The 22,724-nt window shown below is 41.2% G+C and overlaps 1 protein-coding gene across 4 annotated transcripts in view; it reads right to left on the bottom strand.

The window, feature by feature from the left end:
* The window catches only part of LUZP2 (leucine zipper protein 2), a 349,517-nt gene that overhangs the window by 67,358 nt on the left and 259,435 nt on the right, over positions 1–22,724 (bottom strand). For 3 of the 4 annotated variants that reach the window (XM_081835527.1, XM_081835525.1, XM_081835524.1), the window contains 2 exons: positions 7,838–7,954; positions 74–148 (listed from right to left, as the gene is read on the bottom strand). In XM_081835527.1, coding sequence (XP_081691653.1) covers positions 74–148; positions 7,838–7,954 — 192 coding nt within the window. The remainder of the gene's footprint in view (positions 1–73; positions 149–7,837; positions 7,955–22,724) is intronic. The other variant, XM_081835526.1, reaches the window with a different exon arrangement.

The following is a 22,724-nucleotide window of genomic DNA, read 5'->3' as shown; positions in this document are numbered from 1 at the left end:
CCTACGTTGTCATATTAGACTGCAATCACTGTCTATTAATAGAGCTGAAAGATGTGCTCAGAAGAGTTCTTACTTTGTCAAGAGCTGCTTTCTCCAATTCTTCTTTTGCAATTGCTAGTTTTTGTTCCAAGTCTGTAAGCTGCTGTGCCTATGGGAAATTTAAAAACAAATTAGCTGGTATAAATTATAACCCTATTTCGTCTAACATTTCTGCGAGGTGGGTGCGAGAGTTTTACTTTGGAAGGTAAGAAAAATAGATGAAATAAAAAACCCCATCTTGTCAATATAACAAATTCTCTGGGGAATATTACAATTGATAAATTGAAGGAGGCCTTTGGTGTGGGAACATTTTATTACAGTATCTAAATCCAGCCTTGTTCAGATGAATGTTTTGTCATTGATTTGAAGGGGAGGGGGGGAATCTCATCTTGTGCTAAAATATTTACAATCCCCATCAAAGCATAAGCATTTCATACACAGTTGGTAAATAAATACTGCATTGTATATTTCTAAGATGCTTAGGATAGAACTACATGTTGCAAACATGTGGAAAAAGCTAAATTTTACTTCTCCTAGTGGAGGAAATCATCTTTAGGATAGGTAATGTGGAGCAGAAAAGCCAAGAGGAGTGTTTCCTTAATTTTTTCTACTCTTGTCACATCTCTATGCAAATTGCTTCGCCTCCTTACATTTCTTTCATCTCACATGCATGTTTGCATCTCCAAACATGTTGGCTCATGTAGATAGAAAACCTACCTGAGGGGTGGGCATGATTAGAAGTAGGAAAAGTGCTTCCTTTTGACCCCTTCTAAGACTGCTTTTCTGTATAGGGTAGTGTGAAAAATGTGCTCCTAACTGCTCCTATTTATTTCATCCTAGATTTTTCTCGAACCACTAGATAGAAGATTTGTAGCTTAGGCACTGCTTCATTTCTTCAACTTAAGGAACCAGCTATTTTTTTCAAAGGTGTTCCACTTCCTTGCTTCCTTTCTGATAGACCTCCAAGTACTAAGCTACATGCCTTGTTTCACTTCTTCTTCTTCTTCTTCTTCTTCTTCTTCTTCTTCTTCTTCTTCTTGTTATACTTACCCTCTGAGAATGACATAACTGCTGCTATTTGAGCTGGCCGATTGTTTTAGAATAGACTTGTAGAGACTCGTTCTGCATAGAAGGATTCATTATGGCAAAGCAGACTAGCACTGTACCAATGCAGCCATCTGCAGGGAGCTCAACAACCCCTTGGTATTTGAAATAATGGACAAGGCGGTTGGAGGATGGATGGCGGCTAATGGATTGAGGTTGAATCCTGACAAGAAAGAAGTACTGTTCTTGGGGGACAGGGGGCGGGCTGGTGTGGAGGACTCCCTGGTCCTGAATGGGGTAACTGTGCCCCTGAAGGACCAGGTGTGCAGCCTGGGAGTCATTTTGGACTCACAGCTGTCCATGGAAGCACAGGTCAGTTTTGTATCCAGAGCAGCTGTCTACCAGCTCCATCTGGTATGCAGGCTGAGACCCTACCTGCCCACAGACTGTCTCGCCAGAGTGGTGCATGCTCTAGTTATCTCTCGCTTGGACTACTGCAATGCGCTCTACATGGGGCTACCTTTGAAGGTGACCCGGAAACTACAACTAATCCAGAATGTGGCAGCTAGACTGGTGACTGGGGGCGGCCGCCGAGACCATATAACACCGGTCCTGAAAGACTTACATTGGCTCCCAGTATGTTTCTGAGCACAATTCAAAGTGTTGGTGGTAACCTTTAAAGCCCTAAACGGCCTCGGCCCAGTATACCTGAAGGAGCGTCTCCACCCCCATCATTCTACCCGGACACTGAGGTCCAGCGCTGAGGGCCTTCTGGCGGTTCCCTCACTGCGAGACGCTAAGCTACAGGAAACCAGGCAGAGAGCCTTCTCAGTAGTGACGCCTTGCCCTGTGGAACACCCTCCCACCAGATGTCAAAGAGATAAACAACTACCTGACATTTAGAAGACATCTGAAGGCAGCCCTGTTCAGGGAAGTTTTTAATGTATGGTATTTTAATGTATTTTTAATCTTTGTTGGAAGCTGCCCAGAGTGGCTGGAGAGACTCAGCCAAATGGGCGGGGTATAAATAATAAATTATTATTATTATTATTATTATTATTATTATTATTACAATGGAACATGTCAGAAATTGTGAATGGTATGGCAGATGGGCTTGTGACAATGAGTGTCACAGCACCATCCAAATGGACACAAATATGATCATTCCCCATATTGGAGGGAGTAGAATCAGTGCTGCTTACTGGGACCAGGAATAATTATTCCTAAAATAGAAACCACGTCTTACAATGAAACTAGCAAAATTATTAGTAGTATAATTGTTCTATTTGTAAATTTAAATGGCTTTGTGGAGACATCCAGTGTTTATATAGGGAAAGGGAGAAAGGATACTGGACCAGATGGTTATCTCTGCTGTAATACATTTTTATGAGGCATTTAACTTTTTTTTTTTTGCACATGAATTGCCCTGCAAGGTTTTAACTCATAAGTCATAAAGGACATCACATTTAGGGCTCTTGGCTAAATATTTCCAAACAGGCAATTGCTAGAGCTTACTGCTAATTTGTCCCAAAGATGCCACCATCCAGATGTCTGACTTTCATATTTCCTTTACAGAACTGCAGGAAGAGACACTTTCACCCTCTCAATCATTAATGTGTGGCATTGGCAGGCTGGTAGTTGGCATGAAATGCAAAAAAATAAATAAAATGGCATGCACTGAATTAAGATATGATGTTAAATATATTAAATAGACTCTGAGCAAAAGCAATGTCAAAGTGAATGGGAATTCTTCCACCAATATGAAAAGTAAATTAGGAAGGTTCAGTAAAAAGTTAGATATTTTAGAATCATAGAATTATGACTACGTAGAAGGGACTACGTTGGTAATCTAGTACAACCTCCTGTAATGCAGGAATCTCTTGCCCATCACCCTGAGATTAACAGACTCATACTCTACCAACTAAGCTATAAATCCCAGTGAACTGAATGCAGGATTTCAGTCCACACAAGGCCTCGGATAGTCAACTTAACTGTGGAGACTCAAGTCCAAATATCTAATCAACCCCTCTCAGTGGGTGCTCCTGAATCAAGCTAAGTATGTCCAAGTATATTTTTTGTAGGAGTGCCCATAGTGCGATATTTCATCCAAATGTATTACTGTGGGTTACAGATGAAGTTCAGGAGAGAATAGCCTTTGCTGAGAAGAAGAGACAGGGGAAATATTGTGCTATTTATAATAACACTAGGAGTTTTGTGTGCTCCAGAACAAGAACGGAAGAGTTTTCAGCCTTCAAAGAGGAGAGCCCGCCTAAGCTGAAAATGACAAAGAAATCATCTAGGCATGCCAGAATGAACAGTTTTCCATGAACAGCATGGAAAAGTTCAGAAATGTCCCATGCCCGTTCCTGCACTGCATCAATTTACCTTTGCAAAGCAATGTCCTAATTGCTTAGAGTTAAGAAAGGTCTGATGGAATTTCTAGTTCAACCTCAGTATCAAAACAACCTAAAACCCTCTGATGGATGCCATTCTTTTCTTGAAAATCCCTCAGTGAGGGAAATTCCAGAATTCCTTAGCTATGAAAGGTTGCTCTAGGGTACAGTGAAGCTACGTAAACCAAATCCACCTCCCTGTAATTTAAATCCAGTTTAATCACCTCTAATTTTGGGAATGAAAAAGCAGCACCTGGAAGAATTTGACACCAAAAGTATTTTCTTGCCATGGCTGTCATTTGCAGTCCTTCCAAGATAGAAAATAATGAGCCCAATAGAGTATAAACATTCTTATTCATTTCAATAAATCCATTAGTGGTTTAGCCAGAACAGTCTTTTAAACAAAATATATGCATTGCCCTACCTATCATTTAATCCCATTTCATGAGAAAGAGAGAGGGAGAGGGAGAGAGAATGTGTGCATGTGTGTGCACACGTGCATGTATGCACAAGCGTATACATGCATTTTGGTTTAACTGATTGACTTTAATGTCTGAATCTCTTTCAAAAATCCTTTTTTCATTCACAGGCCATTGAATCAATAAGCTGGAAGTATCAATCCTCCTGCCACATAACTTGTATAACAAACTTGCAGTAGAAAGCTGTTTGGTTCAACAGATTGATTGGTCATTTGGAAGTCAATCAAGCTTAAAACCTCTACCTTTTTATTGTTAGATTATTCCTAAATTCTCTTTCAACGTTGTTAAGGGGGGGGAATGTTCATAAGTTTCCATTTTGATAAATTATGTTGCAAATTTGGACTTTGCATTAAAGATGATGAAACATCTATCACTGTAGCAGGTTAAGATTAGCCATGGACTGTGGAGACCCAAGAGAAAACCTGCACTCTCCCCACTAGTACTTTTCACCCTATCTCACAGGGTTGCTGCAATGATACAATTGGAATGCGGCTAACCCTGTGCTGCCCTGAGAACATTGGAAGAAATGTGGGGTTCAAAAAGGGATAAAATCAGTTGTGGTGTTCAGCCTTCTAAAATGAATTCTCAAGTGCATACGCTGGCCACGGTTGGCATCCAAAAAATGGTGAGTAGAAGGCTGGGGGGCTTTTACAGCTCCCACCCCGGGCCTTTGTGTCCCTAAAATACTTGGAGGACTCTCCAGAACAATCTGTGCTGTGGTTCAGGGACTGCTGTTGGAAAGAAAATCAGTGGAACTGGTGACAGTCTGGTGCTTTCTGCTTCCTTCAGAAGGTAGGATATAGCCCTCCAGGTTGAGGTGGGGAGATCATTATACTTAGGAAATGTAACTGGCAAACGAGGGAGAAACAATCTTGGGTAGTCATTATGAGAGGCATAATGAAAATTAAGTTGTAAGAGTAAAGGAGTGTATCACTTCAGTAATGGGAACAAAGGCACAACATCAGAAGTGAACTTTAACAGATTAATGTTGCTTTTTTCAAGTGCCAGTTATGAAAGTCTTAGCAATTGTTTCTCTCTACTGCAGTGGTTTCCAGACTTGCTTCATTTAAGCAACCCTTTTGATATTAAATAATCTACCAAGGAATCCCCACACATTTCCCACAAATTCCCAGCACTTTGCAGAGGACTCTGTCCAGGGAGCACAATAGACTTCACATCTCTTCAAGACAACAGACAGACCTGTTAGGTTTCATCGTTGCACGCAAACAAAAATCCACCATATGTATATCTGACAAACAAATATGAACATAACTTCTTACAAACACAGAATGTAAAATGTGATATAGCATGTAAATGTTGTGTATTATATTTAAGGCTACCTACTTATGCAATATATAATATAGAACAGAAACAGAATGAATACATATTGTTTTTCACATAATACACATGAAATTCTAATAGGATTAAAGTTCCATTAATGAAATCTGAACTCTACATCAGCTCCCGTGAACCACAGCTGAAAAAAGCCAATGCTACTCAAAGTTGTCTTAATGAGAATTCACATTTAAGAAAACTTAATATCTAATAAACATTCCAAGCATAGCTACTCTTGATTACTATTGATCTAATGGAAGATTTCAAATATTGTCCTGAATAAAGTAGATCAGTAGAGTGGATGTTAAGGAAAGGGCTCTTAATGACAGTGGAAGATCCTTGCTTAAGAAAAGAGAACTAAAATTCATCAGTGTGCTACTGCTAGCACAAGGTATTGTGCAGTTGCTTGCCCAAGATCATGCACAATTGATAAAGATAGTGTTTGCTCTAAGTCCATATTGCACTAAGTTTTCAGGAAGTTCTTCCATTAGTCTGTCGAACAGGACTGTCACCAGAATTTCTGCCAGCCCTAATATTTCTAGAGTAATTTAAAAACATCTTTGGAAGTCTCTTCTGCCCCACCATAGTGAAATGTTTATTTTATTTTAATATTCCCTGCTTCCTAGAGATCACGATGTATTCCAAGTGGCCTTTCATAGTTAAATTGGATGCTATGTTACCAAATGATACTTTTTTCAGTATGTTGCGCATAGTTTATATCAGAAGTAATTATATATTAAAAGGATCTTGAATTAATTAATTTCATTGAAATATGAAAAGAAAATGAGACAATATGTAAACACTGAGTATAAGAGGGCCTTCCTAAAAGAACATTCAGTAATTGTAATAATTATCCTTTCAAATGCATATCCTATTTAGTTTCAGAATCTTTCATTTTGCAAACTGCAATTGTATACTTGAGCACAATTCATTGTTTCTAATTAAATCCTTTTCTTTTTTTTTCCTTTTTAAAAAGCCTGATCTACTCTCAGGTTACTTTCAGGTATACATGTTTAACGTTTCACTAAAAAATTAAAGACAGATAATAATAGTTTTGCCCAATTATACTGAAAAGTTAAATCATGGTGACCTGAGAAATAATTATCCATTAAAAGTTTTGGAAATGACAGATGAGACGAAAAATAATGAGCAGTTTACAACTGAAGAAGTTGCTGGCAGAGACTACTGTAGTTCCCTTTTATCCCATTCTAGCTAAGACCTCTTCAGGTGTTCAGTCTGAATGTATGAAGGAGTGAGGGAAACATGCTGTGTGGGCCCCACCTCTTCAATGATTCTGCATGCGCCAGGCACATTCCATGGCCAATGAATGATTGACTTGAGCCTTACTCACACATACGGCTTCCGACAAGGGGACAGGAACCCTGGTCAATCACATATGATTCCTCAGCTCGATTTAGCAGCCAGGATTGCATATGTGTAGCCCTGTCAAGTAAGGTGGAATTGAATGAATGAGCTGTCCAGGAGAGGGAAAGGGCTGAAATTAAGTCCCCACTCCCCTTCTAGTTCAGTGAATTGGTGTACTTTCCAGTTTCTCTTACATGGTGACCAGAGCCAGCCCACCATGTTTTGCTACAAGAAGAAAACAGAAAAAGGCCGCCCCCTCCTTCTCCTGCCCTGCTGTGTGTCTGCTGGGAGCAGTGGGCAGGTGCGCAGCAGGGGAGGGAGAGGAAGCAATGCTGATGGCCGACAAGAGCAGGGCATGCTCCGTGGAGGCCTGATGTGCTGCCTTTCCCAGCTATCCAGAGCCCACTGCCCTGAGGCAACTGCCTACTTAGCCTCATGGGTGGGCCGGCCCCGAGAGCAACATAAATGTAGCCACAGCTTCTGCATGCATAGATGGTAGCGTCACAGTCATGATGTTTAACATTTGATTCACATGTGGCAGCTTTTCCCTACATGGAGATAATTTTCATTTTGAGGGAAAACATGTACTTAGTCACTTGATGTCTGTAGTGTGTTTATTATAATTGTGACGACATTCTTCAGGAAATATATAGATGGATTTATCAATTTTATCTTTATTATGACTGGGGTTTTTTTGTTTACTATTCATTAAGTAGGCGGGATCCTCCTCATTCTTTTACTCCTGTTATTAATGACGTGTAAATTTATGCTGTAAACTGTCCTGTGATCTTCAGATGAAGGACAGTATATAAATTTAATAATAATAATAAGGTCCTAAGTAGATATGTGCCACTGGAATGCTTGCAGATCCTAATACCGCCTACACACAAAATATGGATGTAATTCTAATTTGGGTTACAAATTCTTACAGACATGCAGCCCTGCATATGTTGCCTGCCTTGTATGCTCTCTCTCTACACACCCATGCGTATCTCATGTACACAACAGTTCACCATAGAATTGTAACTACTCTACTCATCCCAGACACCTCTGGAGCAGAAAAACTTTCATAACTATCTTTAGAATTAGAGGTTTCAGAATCCAAACAGACGTTTCTGGAATGGGAAACAATAATTTATCAGAACACTGGTGGAATTTTTTAAAATAACCTTCAGAACTCACTCTGTGTTTTTGACAAACCACTTCCCAACCAATTTTCTTTGAGCATACATTCATTTCAGACTGAAAATAAAAGTGTTTCTCTACATGCCCTAGAGTGTAGGGATCTGGACCAGAGATCTGCAAGACAGTAATAAATATGACGTTACGTTATTTTTCAATTTTACATTTTAGCTTTCAGAGTTAAATAGTCAAAACACGGATAAGCAATGTAATTTAAACATTGCTTATTCCTGCATAGACATGCATATGATTGCACTGTAAGTGACTTTATTTCTGTTACTGTTTATATATCTATATCTCTCTTTAAGCATAATTGTCTTTGTACTGCAGCTGTACATTCTATCTTTCCCCAAATTAAAAAATGAATCAACAGTGTGCACTGTTAACTTGTTCTCTCCGTATTAAAAGTAGCTAATTACATATCCTAGCATATCCTAGCAAAACTGATATTCCAGGGAGAATAGAAGCTATAAACACATTTCAGCAACAAAAAGATTCCTTCACTATTAAAATGTAAAGTACTGTTATCTCCTCAAATTGAAATCCCTATAAAATGCATTTTTATAGTGCCATCAATCTATCAACAGCTTGCTCTGTGTAAGTAAACTTCGGTTCAATCAACAACACTCGTGGCAAGACACAAATGCCATGATGACTTCAGTTTCTCCTATGCTTGGGGCCTGAAATACTCTCAAATCTTGCAAATGTCAGACTCCTTTCAATATGTCAGTGCTAGTTAGCCCAGTTTCATACACCTTGTGATCTCCCCTGAGCTGAATGCAGCCAGGTATTGCAGCCTCACAAGGGCTTCTTGACCGAAGAGTGAAGTAAAAGTGCTTTAAATAATAATTTTAAAAATCTGTCCTCCCCACCTCACCAAGACAACTTAGAGACTGGCTGGTGACACAATAGATAGGTATATTATCAGAAGGACTACAAAGTGATGTCATTATGGGTTCCATAATGGTTTCACCTCTATGGACTCTGGTCCATGGAATCCAGTTTCCCAAACTTTGCGTGACACCATCCTTCATTGCTGGTGAGGCTAGAGATGCTCATAATTCTCCTTGCTACTAGGCTTAATCTAAACTAGCCATTCAGTTTTGTTTTCATTGTGTCTCCCCCCCCCCCCCGCTTTATGTTCAGTGCCTGTCTGAAACAACCAATCCCAAGACTGTTCCCCAAACTTTTGCTCATCTTATCTGAACTTGCTAGGAGTGCTCTTCAAAGCGCAAAACTGAAATAAAAAAGAGGAGAGCATTTGTGGCTCCTGCAGGGGCTTCTAGAGTAATATCAGAAATAAATTAAAATTATTGTTTGCTTCTCCCATCTCCTTCTGCTGTCTGCCCTATTATTAACATTTAAATTGTAAGCTCTGCATGACACAGATTTATTCTTTAACTGATATGTATATTTAAGCTGTCATGTATATTAATGGTGCTGTGTAAATGAAAAACAATAGAATACATTCTAAATATGACATCCTTAGTGCAAAAGGTTATTGACTGTAGTTCAGGAAGAGTATGTATGATATAACTACGTGAGATCTTGTCTAAGAAGAAAGGTTAGTTACAAAGTTTAAAAGACATAAAACATAATAATTTCACTCACTGCATGTGCATACATACATACATAAGAAAAAACTAGATATGTTTGTGAACAAGACATAGCAAAAGAAATGGGGTTGTTATGTCAGTTCACTGCACTAACATTACTTAAAGAATTTATAGCAGCTTTTGGATATGAAGAAGTAGATATTTTCCCCTTGTGAAAGAAATTTCACAGTGGTGACTTTGTTAAAGATGAGAAATAGATATAGAAACTCCCAGCTAAATTCAATATGTTATCTTAATAACAAGAGACGTAAGCCTGGAGACAAGAATCTGAAAGATATTATATTTTTATTACTGAACTGCTGTTAGCATATTGTTTGCAAGAATAAGTACTGAAACCTATTTTATTCTTGATGGGCACACTAAGGATTTCAGAACTGGCAGTGGCTTGCTTTTTTTCCTGCAAAAAATACCCCACTCCAACAGCCCTACCCTTATCAGCAAGACTCTTTACCAAACCATTCTCTTCATCAAGAATGTTTTGTCTAGGAGAAGAGAATCTATTGCTTAGAATTTCATAAGCTGAAATTAACAATCAGTCAAGAAAAACTGGATTTTTTTTCCCCCCCAAGGTTGTATTGAAATGTTCATTTCTTCAAAAACTGAAACGAATGTAAGAGTGATGCTTGAAACTCAAGATAAAACATGCTAATGTACACTGGGGTTTTAATGTAGCTTCTAAGCACCGAAGTCAATTACATTTTATGTCTTCATTCATGTATATCACCTCTTCAGTAAAATTAGGGTGTCTCCTTACCTACTGCTGTTAGGGGTTTCATGAAAGCCTCTCCTTCCGGAGTGGAGGGGTTTTGAGCGGGAGCCAATTCCCACGTCACGCAGGGGGCATTCTGCCCCCTGCCCTGCCATCTTCACCCAATCGGGTGACACCGCAGGGGCATGGTCTAGCCGCTCAAATGCGGCTGCGCTAGCTCTCCCTGCCATTGCGCTGCCAATTTTCATGAGTCACCACCCACCACTCCCTTTAGTGCATAGCTTCTCGCTTGACCTTGCTATGGACCCATGGTTGGTCGCCCTGGTTGCCCAGGGGGCCTGGTAGGAGTTTTTTCCAATTGGAAAATTGGCACCGGCCTCTTGTTTTTTTTTCCGCCTACCTCGTAGCAATCGTCACAACTTTCTTGGTATTTGGCGGTTAGGCATTGCAATGTGTTGCTGGTGTGTGGAAGGGCAAGGTGTGGCCATCGCCTACCCCTTCACTTATGGGTACTCCGTTAAAGGAATCCAGCGGTCGTGGATCCTGTCCGATGCCCTGTGTGGCGGGGGGCCATGGCACGACCCTCAGTGACATCAGGGGAGAGCTTATAGTTGTATTTGCATCAACAGGCTCCCCCTGCTGGTGGTTAACCCTTCGTCAGACTCACCCCTCTCCGAGTAGGTGGAGTCAGATTTGCTGTTGTCCAATGCCTAAGTCAATACCTCCTCACATGCTGTAATCAATAAAGTTGTGGCCTTTTCTAGCCCATTAACCTAATATCCTGTGTCCACGTGTCTTTATTATCCCCAAGCGGGGGACGGGTCCTCGAATCACAAATAGCAGTTCTCAGTGTCTACTAATAGCCCAAACCCAGGTGTGCTGCTTTGTATATATATTACGGTGATCTTATGCAAAGGAAGGTAGAGCTCCTTTACCATAAAACAGGTAAACCAACCTCAGAAGGTGAGGCTTTGGCTAGCCACATATGACCAGGTAGGTGAAATTTATGATGTTTAAAAGGGCAGTTTCCCATTGCATTAGGTTTCTCTAATGATGCACATAAGGAAATGTCATCTGCAAATATTGTGGTTGGGTCTGAGGCAATTGCAAGCACAGCAAGATGCCAAGAAGACTACTGGGGCAACGACAAGAGAAGATTTGGGAGTAGGTAAAGAAAAGAAGTTTGAAGGACATTCTGGGGAGGCCTCATATATGGGCCACAAGGTAAGTTGCTCTACTGCAACCTGAAAAATACCTTCCAATTCGTCACTGCTTCAGGAGACAACACAGAACTTAGGTTGCCCCAATTGCCTATCCAATCTCTTACGAGCGCTGCAGCATACCTGAAATCTTACTCAATATGACAGGCAATTCACTGTTGCTGTGCATTTCAATAAATGGCAGTTTTGAGGATGCAGTGAGAATCTCTGTGTCTCATGCCCCACCACCTTTGTGTCAGGAACAGACTGGAGCCAGAAGTGTATGTGACTTTCTGCTTGGAGAATGATCCCACTGCCAGTCCCAGCACGGCTGTTGGTTGGCAGATCTTGGTAAATACTCTGACACCAACTCCCTAAATGATGTCCCACTATAGAAACCTACAGATCTGAGGGATTCAATGTGCCCTGGCTCATCACAGAGCCTATCCCCTCTACACTCATTGCCAAAACCCCAGGAGCAAATGGCAAATGTGGTGGCAACTATAAGCAGGTGGCCAGGCCAAGAGGTGCAGTGCGTACCTGGTAGTATGAACCCAGAATGAGCCTCATTCTAGAGGGGAGGAAGTCTCTATGCATCACCTGGATCAGGACCCTGCTAATGTTCTAGGAAGGGCTGGGAGCAGGTGTAAAACTGGTTGGGTTTGTAAGAAGATGTTTCTGGCACAGCATCACATTCTGGTCAGTTCCTGTTGTCCTGTGACTCTGTGGTTGGACAGCTCTTCTGCTACTCAACCCACCATGCTAGAGACCTTGACTTGTGTCGTAATTCTTTGGTCTTAATGGTGAAGTCAGGAATACAAGCCCACAGCAGTGGTAGCAGAAATGCCACAAGGAGTTGCAGCTTTGCTGGCCTAGCCACTAGATGCTTAATTGAGAAATATGAATGTGTTTTGTATTGATTTCTCTATGATACTGTGTGTACACGTACACACACACACACACACACACACACACACAAGTCTAAGGAAACAGAAATTAGTATATGTCTCTGTGTGTCTGAAACACATTTTAACCACACCCCTTCCCTCAAATAAATTCTAGGTACTGTAGTTTACCCCTCACAGAGTTACAATTCCCAGCAGCCCTTAACAAAGAGTGTGGTGTTGATAATGCCAAAGTTGCAGGTTTGATCCCCGTATGGATATTGCCGCATTGCAGGGGGTTGAGCAATATAATCCTCAAGGCCCCTTTACAAATTTACAGTTCTATTATTCTGTTCCCAGAATTCTTTGAGGGAAAGAATGTGCTTCAAATGTGCTTTAAAGGTACAGAACAGAGAGAGGGGCTAAAATAGCAAATATTAGAACTGAGAGATGAGAGATTAAACCATAACTTAAGGAGACAATGCCTTTCATGAGACTATCTTCACAGTCAAACAGTTTGCAGGCTTTAAAGTTGTATTCGATGCTTTATCAGAGATAGGATAGCTGACTTTCAATCTACAGACCTGGCTTGCTCACTAAATCAAAGATTGGGAGTCAGCTACTAACCTTTTAGCACATCAAACAGATGTGAACAATACATTTACCAGCTGTGAGTTAGACTTTTAAAAAGACTATTGTTTTAGATGCTGTCTTGATGGGCACATTAATGACTCCAGAAGCACTGCTGCATGCTTAATGGGCTGCAGTAAGGTCTGTTTTGATACTACTGTAGCCCGAGGGTGAACAATAGTTGCAAATACTTCTGGGGATTCTTTCCTCATGAGATTTCTCTGTGTGTTCATTATATCCAGCTAGCTTCATTAATTCCAAATTCTCCAGTGCAAATGAAAAATACAAATTTCATCCTTTGACATAGCTCTGTGAATAGTTGCATGTACGTTGTGTTCCTAATCCACCTTTGGCTAAGAAGAGCCATATGTCAAAGCAAGCTTTTAGGCATGTCACCGGTCAGATCAAGAACTGCAATCATAAATTAGATATGCACAAAAATACACATTGGAATGCTTACCTGTTTGTGACCATCTATCTGCACTGCATTACATTTAGTTGGGTGCCCAGTTTCATGCACATCCACATTCTGATGCACCTTCTCATGCATAAACAACTTCTTAAAGTATGATTAAAAACTGGTTCATGGCACACATGTCCTCAAAACAAATAGTTTTTTTTCCTTTCATCCTCCTTCCTAATCTGTCCTGTCTTTCATTAATAGTGAGTCTGTGTGCAAATTTTTAATCTTTGTTCTAGTTTAGTAGATTTGAGCACTTGATAATTAGCTTCACAAAAGTATGTGGCAAATAGGTGCTAGCATCAGTTCAATGCATCCTTTTAGATTTGTGTGAATGCTAAAGTTCAGGAGATGATAATCAGGCATTATTCAGGTTCATGGGTGTTGTACAAATTACCATACTTTAGTTCTATCTGTGTGTCTAAACTGCCAATAATGGTTTCATTTATATAAATTATAAACTGTCCTGGACTAGGAATGTCTGCTAGGAGCTTCACAGAGCTTTTGATTCACATATAAATGTTGCCGTTCACATACATGTAGTTTCTGGAGCTTCACTGTCTGATTTCTTATTCTGGGAGCTGATAAGAATAAATTAAAAGTTGCCCATGGAAAAATTTGGCAGCTCAAATGTGAGGAATGTTGATGGGTAATTGTGATATGAAAGTGGCTTACCATTTTCCCTGCTTCTGCTTTTGCTACCACTTTGTGGCAGTGGCAGTCTTCCCAATGGACACTAGATGGTGGTAGCAATTTCTACCCCCGGAATGCCCCTTGGAACAACTCTAGATCATCACAGAGACATCTAGGAAGGGGTGGGGAAGATGGTAGCCAGTGGCTACCAGGACAACTACTGGTAAATCCCTCAAACTATCCCATTTTGTATTCACAAAAACAAACAAATAAACCCCCATTAACTATGCCTGTGAATCAGTGTTCTGATGTGAACTGAAAATTAGCCCTTATATGAGCAGAACATGTCCAGGAAGGTCATTTTGGGGTTCAACTCATTGACTTTAGGACTTCATTTTACATCCAACTCAGCCCACATTTAGATTCTGCTTGCATGGTATGTATTTTAAATGAAATCCTGAGCTTCTTTCCAAAGGCAATATTTGCTATGAGAATTTGAGTAATTGTATATTTACTTAGTTCCAATTATTTTCAGCAGGGGAAAAAATAGATCATTTTCCCCCCATTGCACATCACGTCTTTCTTACTAACACTCATGAGAATAAATCATTGGTATTTTACTTGATGATGTGATCAAGCCACTATCTCAACTATAGTCTTCACTGTGAAGAACAGGTTCCATTTTGTGTGTGTCTGTCTCACCCTTTTATTCAGTGAGGCTTCTTGATTCATTTGCCAATCATTCTCTCCTTTTTTGTTCTGGTTTGTAAAAGGAGGACCATGATAAGACAGAAGAAAGAGCAGAGAGGGAAGTCGGCAGGGTGTCATGGCAATTTTGTCAGGAATCTTGGTTTTACCATAATTACACATACACAAGTCATGATCCATAGCTCCAGTGCATAAACTTGTGTCTTAGTATTTCTCTGTAAAAGCTGCCCCTCTCATTTCATCCCACTGCTGCTGGGAATCCTCTAAAATACATACAAAGTAATATATCATTTTTCTATTGCCCCCCCCCCACTCAGACAACAGAAACAAATCAAAGCAGAAAACATGTTTAAGCATTTGAAACACATCTAGACAAAAAACAATAATCCCATAAGCCTTTCATTTATAATTGGATCTGAAAACAACTAGCACATGGACCCTGAGTGCCCTTAAAAATGGCACAACAAGTTATATTCATTTCCAGATTACTTTTAAACATTGTTATGTATTCCAAGGAAACATACACAGACAGCAGATCATTTCCAGACCTCTTTGTTTTGATTTTTTTAAAAAAATAATGCAAATTCCCAATGGATAATTCTAGCCTAGAATTTGTTTTGCATATGTGTTAAGTATTGCGGTACATGTAATGGGATGAAGTAAGGTGGGATGACATCCCACTTCTTTTCAGACTGCCCTATAAGATGTTTCATCAGCCTGACACAAATACAGTAGGGAAACATTTGTAGATAAGTAAGAAAATGGGGCTTTACATTTGTATTGCTTCATGGGAGTGTTTTCAAGCTGTGTCTCTGGGTCTTCATGGAAGTTAATCCAGGGGAAGGCGTCTTCAGGGAAATGATGAGAAAAGACAGGCTAGCTTCCATCCCACCCCCCGCTACTTGGATTCTGGATGTACCCAATGGACAGCTGGGAGTAACCATGAAACATATCACAGCTGGTCAGAAGAAGTGTGGATGGAACTGCAGAGTTTCAGTGGGTAGTTAAGATAGTCCTAGCATTTAATATGGAGGCCAGAATGGCTTCTTCATTCACTTTGATTCAGCAATGGTAAGGTACCTTAATAAACTGCTCACTGGAAGGACAGATTGTGAAGCTGAGGCTCCAATACTTCGGCCACCTCTTGAGAAGAGAAGACTCCCTGGAAAAGACCCTGATGTTGGGAAAGATGGAGGGCACAAGGAGAAGGGGACAACAGAGGATGAGATGGTTGGATAGTGTTCTCAAAGCTAGTTTGACCAAACTGCGGGAGGCAGTGGAAGACAGGAGTGCCTGGCGTGCTCTGGTCCATGGGGTCACGAAGAGTCAGACACGACTAAATGACTAAACAACAACAAGGTAATAAAAAGGTATATTCCTTGATGCATAAGGGTTGATGTGGAGACTGAATTAGAGAGCTTTTGTCTTAGGATGCAGATATGAAATAGGGACCTAGCTGTATTCATTTCCTTCCTCATCTCGACATTCCCCAAGGCCTCCATGGGGGAAAGCAAAAACACATCTTTTCCCTTGCACCAGAGGTTTCATTCTATTTCTGGAGCAGATCTGTTTCCTAGTAAAATGCAGAGGAGTCTGCTGAACCCACTCTCTCTCCTAGAAGCCATGGGTCTTAAAAAAAAAAAAAAAATATTGAAGATTTTCTTAATACAATAAAATAAAAACCAGAATAAACAGAAAACAAAACAAAAAGAAAAAAAAACAGAAATACAGTTAACATCTTATAATAATCATATTTTCTTCGCTTTTGGGGCTTCCTCACATCTCTCGCTCCTGCGTTCCAAAATTATACAATTTTAACCAGCAAATTATCACCTTGTTTCCATTCTTATTCTATAGATTGCCAATATTATGTCCCTAACTTTGAATACTTTTATCTAAATCTTGAATACCCAATTTAAACATGATAGTTATTCAAAGTTTATTTTTCTCTTAAATTCACTTATTCTCATATTCTTTTCAACTAGCTTAATGGAGCCGTGTTACTTTCAGTCTCGCATCCTTCTTAGCACTCATATAATTTACAATGTTTTTGTAGATAGTCCTTAAATTTCTTCCAATCCTCTTCCACTGCTTCCTCTCCCAGGTCTCGGAATCTGCCGGTCATTTCTGCCAGTTCCATATAGTCCATCAGTTGCATCTGCCATTCTTCCAGCGTGGGCAAGTCTTGAGTTTTCCAATATTTGGCGACAAGTATCCTTGCTGCTGTTGTAGCATACATGAAAAAAGTTCTGTCCTTTAACACCCTCTGGCCAACATAGAAGCCATGGGTCTTGTACAGATTTCAGTGATGGAATATTTCCTCAGCCATAACTTTCCATTAATCGTATGTGCTCTCTAGCAAATATGTAGGGAAAGCACAGGGATTTCTTAGAAGACAAGCCGATGAAGAAACAAGAATATTAAGAAAGTGGTCTTAGTGATGTGGGCTGTTCTCCTTCCCTGGAGTAAGGCCCTTGCATTAATCTCATTACATTTATAACTCTTATTCTTCTGCTGTCACAGTGGTGATTGTGAGTAGTCATTGGGCAGGATCACAGATACAAAAATGAAGGACCGCATAAGGGGTCTTGTCAGGATGCTACATTATAGCACCAGCAGTAGCTCATGTGCAGATTCCAGTTGAAGACTAGGACCACTGGAATGACCCATGCAAAGGTGGATTCAAATTATCAGTCAGCTCCCTGACGGCAGCCATCTAACACACTAAACCTTGGGGTTGTTTTTTCCAATATAGTTGTGGCTATTTTCAGCCCACACCTGGACTCTGTATGCTATTCCAAGTGGGGGATTGGCTCCTGGAAAATATGCCACGTGCATGTGGGCAACAATTGTGATTTGCTGTTTTAAACTTTAATTGTTTTGTATTGAATTGCTTTATTGTACACTGCCTTTGATATTATTTAATGACAGGCAAAATAGAGATGTTTTAAGTAAATAAATAATGGACACAGAATGAAGCCTACATCCTGGAAAAGACCCCTAAATTTAAAATGCAGATGAAGGGAAATAGTGACAAAAAGAAGGGTAGGAGACATATATTCAAGTTTTAATATAGATTTAGGCCTCATCATGGGACTGAAACTGCCTTGGTCGCGCTGGTTGATGATCTCCGGCGAGCTAGGGACAAAGGTGAGAGCTGTTTCCTAGTTCTGCTGGATCTCTCAGCGGCCTTTGATACAATCGACCATAACATCCTTCTGGACCGTCTAGAGGGGCTGGGAGCTGGGGGCACTGTTATACAGTGGTTTCGCTCCTTCCTCCTGGGCCGTGTTCAGAAAGTGGTGGTGGGGGATGAGTGTTCAGACCCCTGGGCCCTCACTTGTGGGGTGCCTCAGGGTTCCGTCCTCTCCCCCATGCTTTTTAACATCTATATGAAGCCGCTGGGAGAGATCATCAGGGGGTTTGGACTGGGTGTCCATCAATATGCAGATGATACCCAGCTCTACCTCTCTTTCAAATCAGAACCAGTGAAGGCGGTGAAGGTCCTGTGTGAGTGCCTGGAGGCGGTTGGAGGATGGATGGCGGCTAATGGATTGAGGTTGAATCCTGACAAGACAGAAGTACTGTTTTTGGGGGACAGGGGGCGGGCTGGTGTGGAGGACTCCCTGGTCCTGAATGGGGTAACTGTGCCCCTGAAGGACCAGGTGCGCAGCCTGGGAGTCATTTTGGACTCACAGCTGTCCATGGAGGCGCAGGTCAATTCTGTATCCAGGGCAGCTGTCTACCAACTCCACCTGGTACGCAGGCTGAGACCCTACCTGCCCGCGGACTGTCTCGCCAGAGTGGTGCATGCTCTAGTTATCTCCCGCTTGGACTACTGCAATGCGCTCTACGTGGGGCTACCTTTGAAGGTGACTCGGAAACTACAACTAATCCAGAATGCGGCAGCTAGACTGGTGACTGGGGGCAGCCGCCGAGACCACATAACACCGGTCTTGAAAGACCTACATTGGCTCCCAGTACGTTTCCGAGCACAATTCAAAGTGCTGGTGTTGACCTTTAAAGCCCTAAACGGCCTCGGCCCAGTATACCTGAAGGAGCGTCTCCACCCCCATCGTTCTGCCCGGACGCTGAGGTCCAGCGCCGAGGGCCTTCTGGCGGTTCCCTCATTACGAGAAGCAAAGCTACAGGGAACCAGGCAGAGGGCCTTCTCGGTAGTGGCACCCGCCTTGTGGAACGCCCTCCCATCAGATGTCAAAGCGATAAATAACTACCTGACATTCAGAAGACATCTTAAGGCAGCCCTGTTCAGGGAAGTTTTTAATCTGTGATATTTTAGTGTATCTCTGGTTTTTATGGAAGCCGCCCAGAGTGGCTGGGGAAACCCAGCCAGATGGGCGGGGTACAAATAATAAATTATTATTATTATTATTATTATTATTTATAATTGCTTGTATGATGTAATATTTATGAACTGATATTGGGTTAATGGTCTATAAAACCATAATTAATCCATACCGGTGAATAGGTCAACTAAAGGTTGTAATGAATCAAAGCTCTCTCTCATCTTCACATGAAGATTCCTTTGCTATTTTTATAAACCTGTGAAGGAAACAAGAGCCCCTTTCATCTCTGACATGTTAGAAACAGTCTTTCTATTGTTTTGTAGCTGCTTTGAATGTGGCCTTGTGCATTAAGAAGGTTATTACATCTTTAATGAACTGAAAAAAATCCAATTTGGAAAGTTTTGCGTGCCCCTGAGGTGGCCTTAAGGTTCCGGACTTACATTTGAAGTTAATGGCACCTTTAATACGTCACCCAAGTTATTTTGTGTGACAAGGTTAGGCAGATAAATTTAGCTGGAGTGGCAGCAGCAGCTCTGCAGCCATTTCAAACAAGAGGGGTCCTTCAAGCTGATTATGCAGGTGCTGCTATTACTGAAAAACTGAATGACTGGTTTTGTAATTGACTTCAAAAAAAGGTTGTAGTTCTGGCCCAAGCTGGCTATGTGTTTTTGCCTTTGCTCTGATTGGGACTTTGAAGATGCCCTAAGGAGAAACACTAGAGATAATTAAGATGCTGAAGATCTCGGAAAGTTAGTAGTGCATTTTTAAACTGTCCTGAGCTCTAGGCCAAATGGAGCTTGAAAGGGAAGGGGAATACCCAGCTGTGATGAGATGCAAGACAAGCCCAAAGCAGGTCATCATGTGGCTAAGAGTAAAATAAAATAGGAGAAGGGAAGAAAGTCATGTTGTGCTGAAAATATCTTCTGTGTTTGCCAGACCACAGCCCCACCTATTCTCTATCAGTGAGTGGGAAAAGAAATTGCAACCAGAAATGATCAGAGGACACGATTATGTGAAATTCCCATGGATGGGGTGCAGGTTTTGCTATTGCATATCCTCTTGAGGTGGCCTTTCATTCAGCAAGCAAGTGGTGTATGCCTGTGGGTCTTTGTTGGTGTTCCTGTTGTTCTGAGATAATTCTCTGGCACACTGGTCAGATCTAGTTCCACACCTTTTAGATAAGTCCAGCCCAATACCCACCAAAACTCTAAAGTGGGGTACTCTAAAGCGACAGAAAAAATAAAGTCTCATTTACAAGAGAAGAAAACTTTCAAGAAATCAGAGAGCAGGTTTCAACACAACTCTAGAAGGAAGGAAGGAAGTAAGGAAGGAAGGAAGGAAGGAAGATGGAGAATATATGTTGATAGTAGTTAGATTGTTGGGCTAGGACCTTCAAGATCAGTGTTCAAATCCCAATTCAGCCATGAGACTTTCTGGGGTGAGCTTGGGCCACTCACTGCCTCTCCATCTAAACTACCTCTCAGGGTTGTTGTGTGGATGAAATGAAGAGTGGTGAACCTTGTATGCCACCTTGAGCTTCGTGGAGAAAAAGGCAATCAACCGATCCCTCAATTAACAAAATATGTCTCCATGTGGTTCTATAGTCCTATAAGATTTTGGATGAAATGATGTACTGTGGTACCTTGGTTCTCAAACTTAATCCATTCTTGGAGTCCGTTCGACTCCCGAAACTGTTCGAAAACCAAGCAGAAGCTGCCTCGGACGTTCGGCTTCCAAAAAACATTCACAAACCGGAACACTTACTTCTGGGTTTGCAGCGTTCAGGAGCTGATTTGTTCTGCAACTAAGCTGTTCAAGAACCAAGGTACAACTGCAGATCACTGTTGCTCAAAGAGGAACACACCCAGTGCTTTCTTCTTCTCCAGGGGGTACTCAAGGGTATACTCTTTTCGGTTGTTGTTAAAAAGTATGGCATTTACTGTAACAAGTTCATGGTGAGTACCGACACCTATTTTTCTAGAAAAGTACTGAACACACCTCAGTTGGAAAAGTCAGCATTCCTGAGCCCTTTATTTTCTCTTGGCCCTCTAAAGGCCAATGAAACTATCCTGAATTGAATGGGTGAAATAATTTAACTTCCTCCCAGCAAATGTGATTTATAAATCAACTGCTTTGTATACTGATGTGGCGAAAGAGTAGCCTAAGAATTTAAATCTAAATAAAAAGTCCAAGAGCCTGAGGGGCAATAAAATAAAACAATGGCATAAGAATAGGAAAATAAGCAGTGAAGCCTTCCCATAATAAATGTACTTGATGACATAATGCTTGCAGTTGCAACTGTTTTGCTTCATTGATTTCACTTGGTTTTGTATGAATAAACATGAGAGCGGTCAACCATATGGAGTCAGCACTAGCAGCAGTGGCGAAGCTTGATCTTTTTATTTTAGAAATGGAGATGCTCAATGAAGCAGTTGCCTCTTCTAATACTCACATTCAGTGGGTGATGTCCCTCAACCTTAGCTCTGGGTATTCAACTGTGAGTGATCTATGCTTTCAGTCCCTGCTTTTCAGACCTTGCGCTAATTAGAGTAGGGACTGAAAGCTGGAATGGAGTGGATGGGGAGTCAAAAGCACAAAGGTTTAGGGTTGAGGTGAGTTCCTGACCACTACCACTTGCTTATTCTTGAGGAGGAGAAACATCTTATAGACGACTTCTTGCTTTAGGCCAGAGAGTAGGGAAAGTTTCAAAGTTTCTTAGCCCAAGGGTGGCATTCCCTTCTGAGCAACATTCCATCAAGGCCAGTAAGAGGCAATGTCAAAGTTCAAAGACCTATTCCAACCATGCAAAACATTAAAGAGAGGTGCAAGGCAGGGCTGGTTCAGAGATGAGGAGAGATGAGGTGTGGCTGGGAAGAGGGTGTGGTGTGGGGAGACCCCTCGCTCCTGCTTTAGGCTGTGAAAGATACAGATCTCACCTGAGTCAATGATGCAATATAATGCCGAGTCCAATAAAATATGCTCAATGAGGATAGGCATTGAAAGTTACACACACATGGACCTAAAGCTTCTTGCAACTTCTTTAGCTCATCCCTTCTCAATAATTTTAAGATAGGTATATCCCAATGAACTTACTGCTCTCAAGCCAGGTGTCACCCATCTTGTATTTGTGCCTCTCATTTTTTTTGCCCAAGTGCAATACTTTACATTTCTCCCTATTAAAATTCATCTTGTTTGTTTTGGCCCAGTTCTCTAATCTGTCAAGGTCGTTTTGAAGTGTGATCCTGTCCTCTGGGGTGTTAGCCACCCCTCCCAGTTTGGTGTCATCTGCAAATTTGATCAGGATGCCCTTGAGTCCATCATCCAAGTTGTTGATAAAGATGTTGAATAAGACTGGGCCCAAGACAGAACCCTGTGGCACCCCACTAGTCACTCTTCTCCAGGATGAAGAGGAACCATTGATAAGCACCCTTTGGGTTCGGTCAGTCAGCCAGTTACAAATCCACTGAGTGGTAGCATAGTCAAGACCGCATTTTACCAGCTTCTTTACAAGAATATCATGGGGCACCTTGTCAAATGCCTTGCTGAAATCAAGGTAGGCTACATCCACTGCGTTCCCTTCATCTACCAAGCTTGTAATTCTGTCAAAAAACGAAATCAGGTTAGTCTGACATGACTTATTTTTCAGAAATCCGTGCTGACTATTGGTGATCACAGCATTCCTTTCTAGGTGCTCACAGACTGTTTGCTTAATGATCTGCTCCAGAATCTTCCCTGGTATCG

The sequence above is a fragment of the Podarcis erhardii genome (genome assembly GCF_964252035.2).
Source record: "Podarcis erhardii genome assembly, chromosome: 1".
Taxonomy (NCBI): domain Eukaryota; kingdom Metazoa; phylum Chordata; class Lepidosauria; order Squamata; family Lacertidae; genus Podarcis; species Podarcis erhardii.
This window is presented reverse-complemented; position numbering and strand designations above follow the sequence as displayed.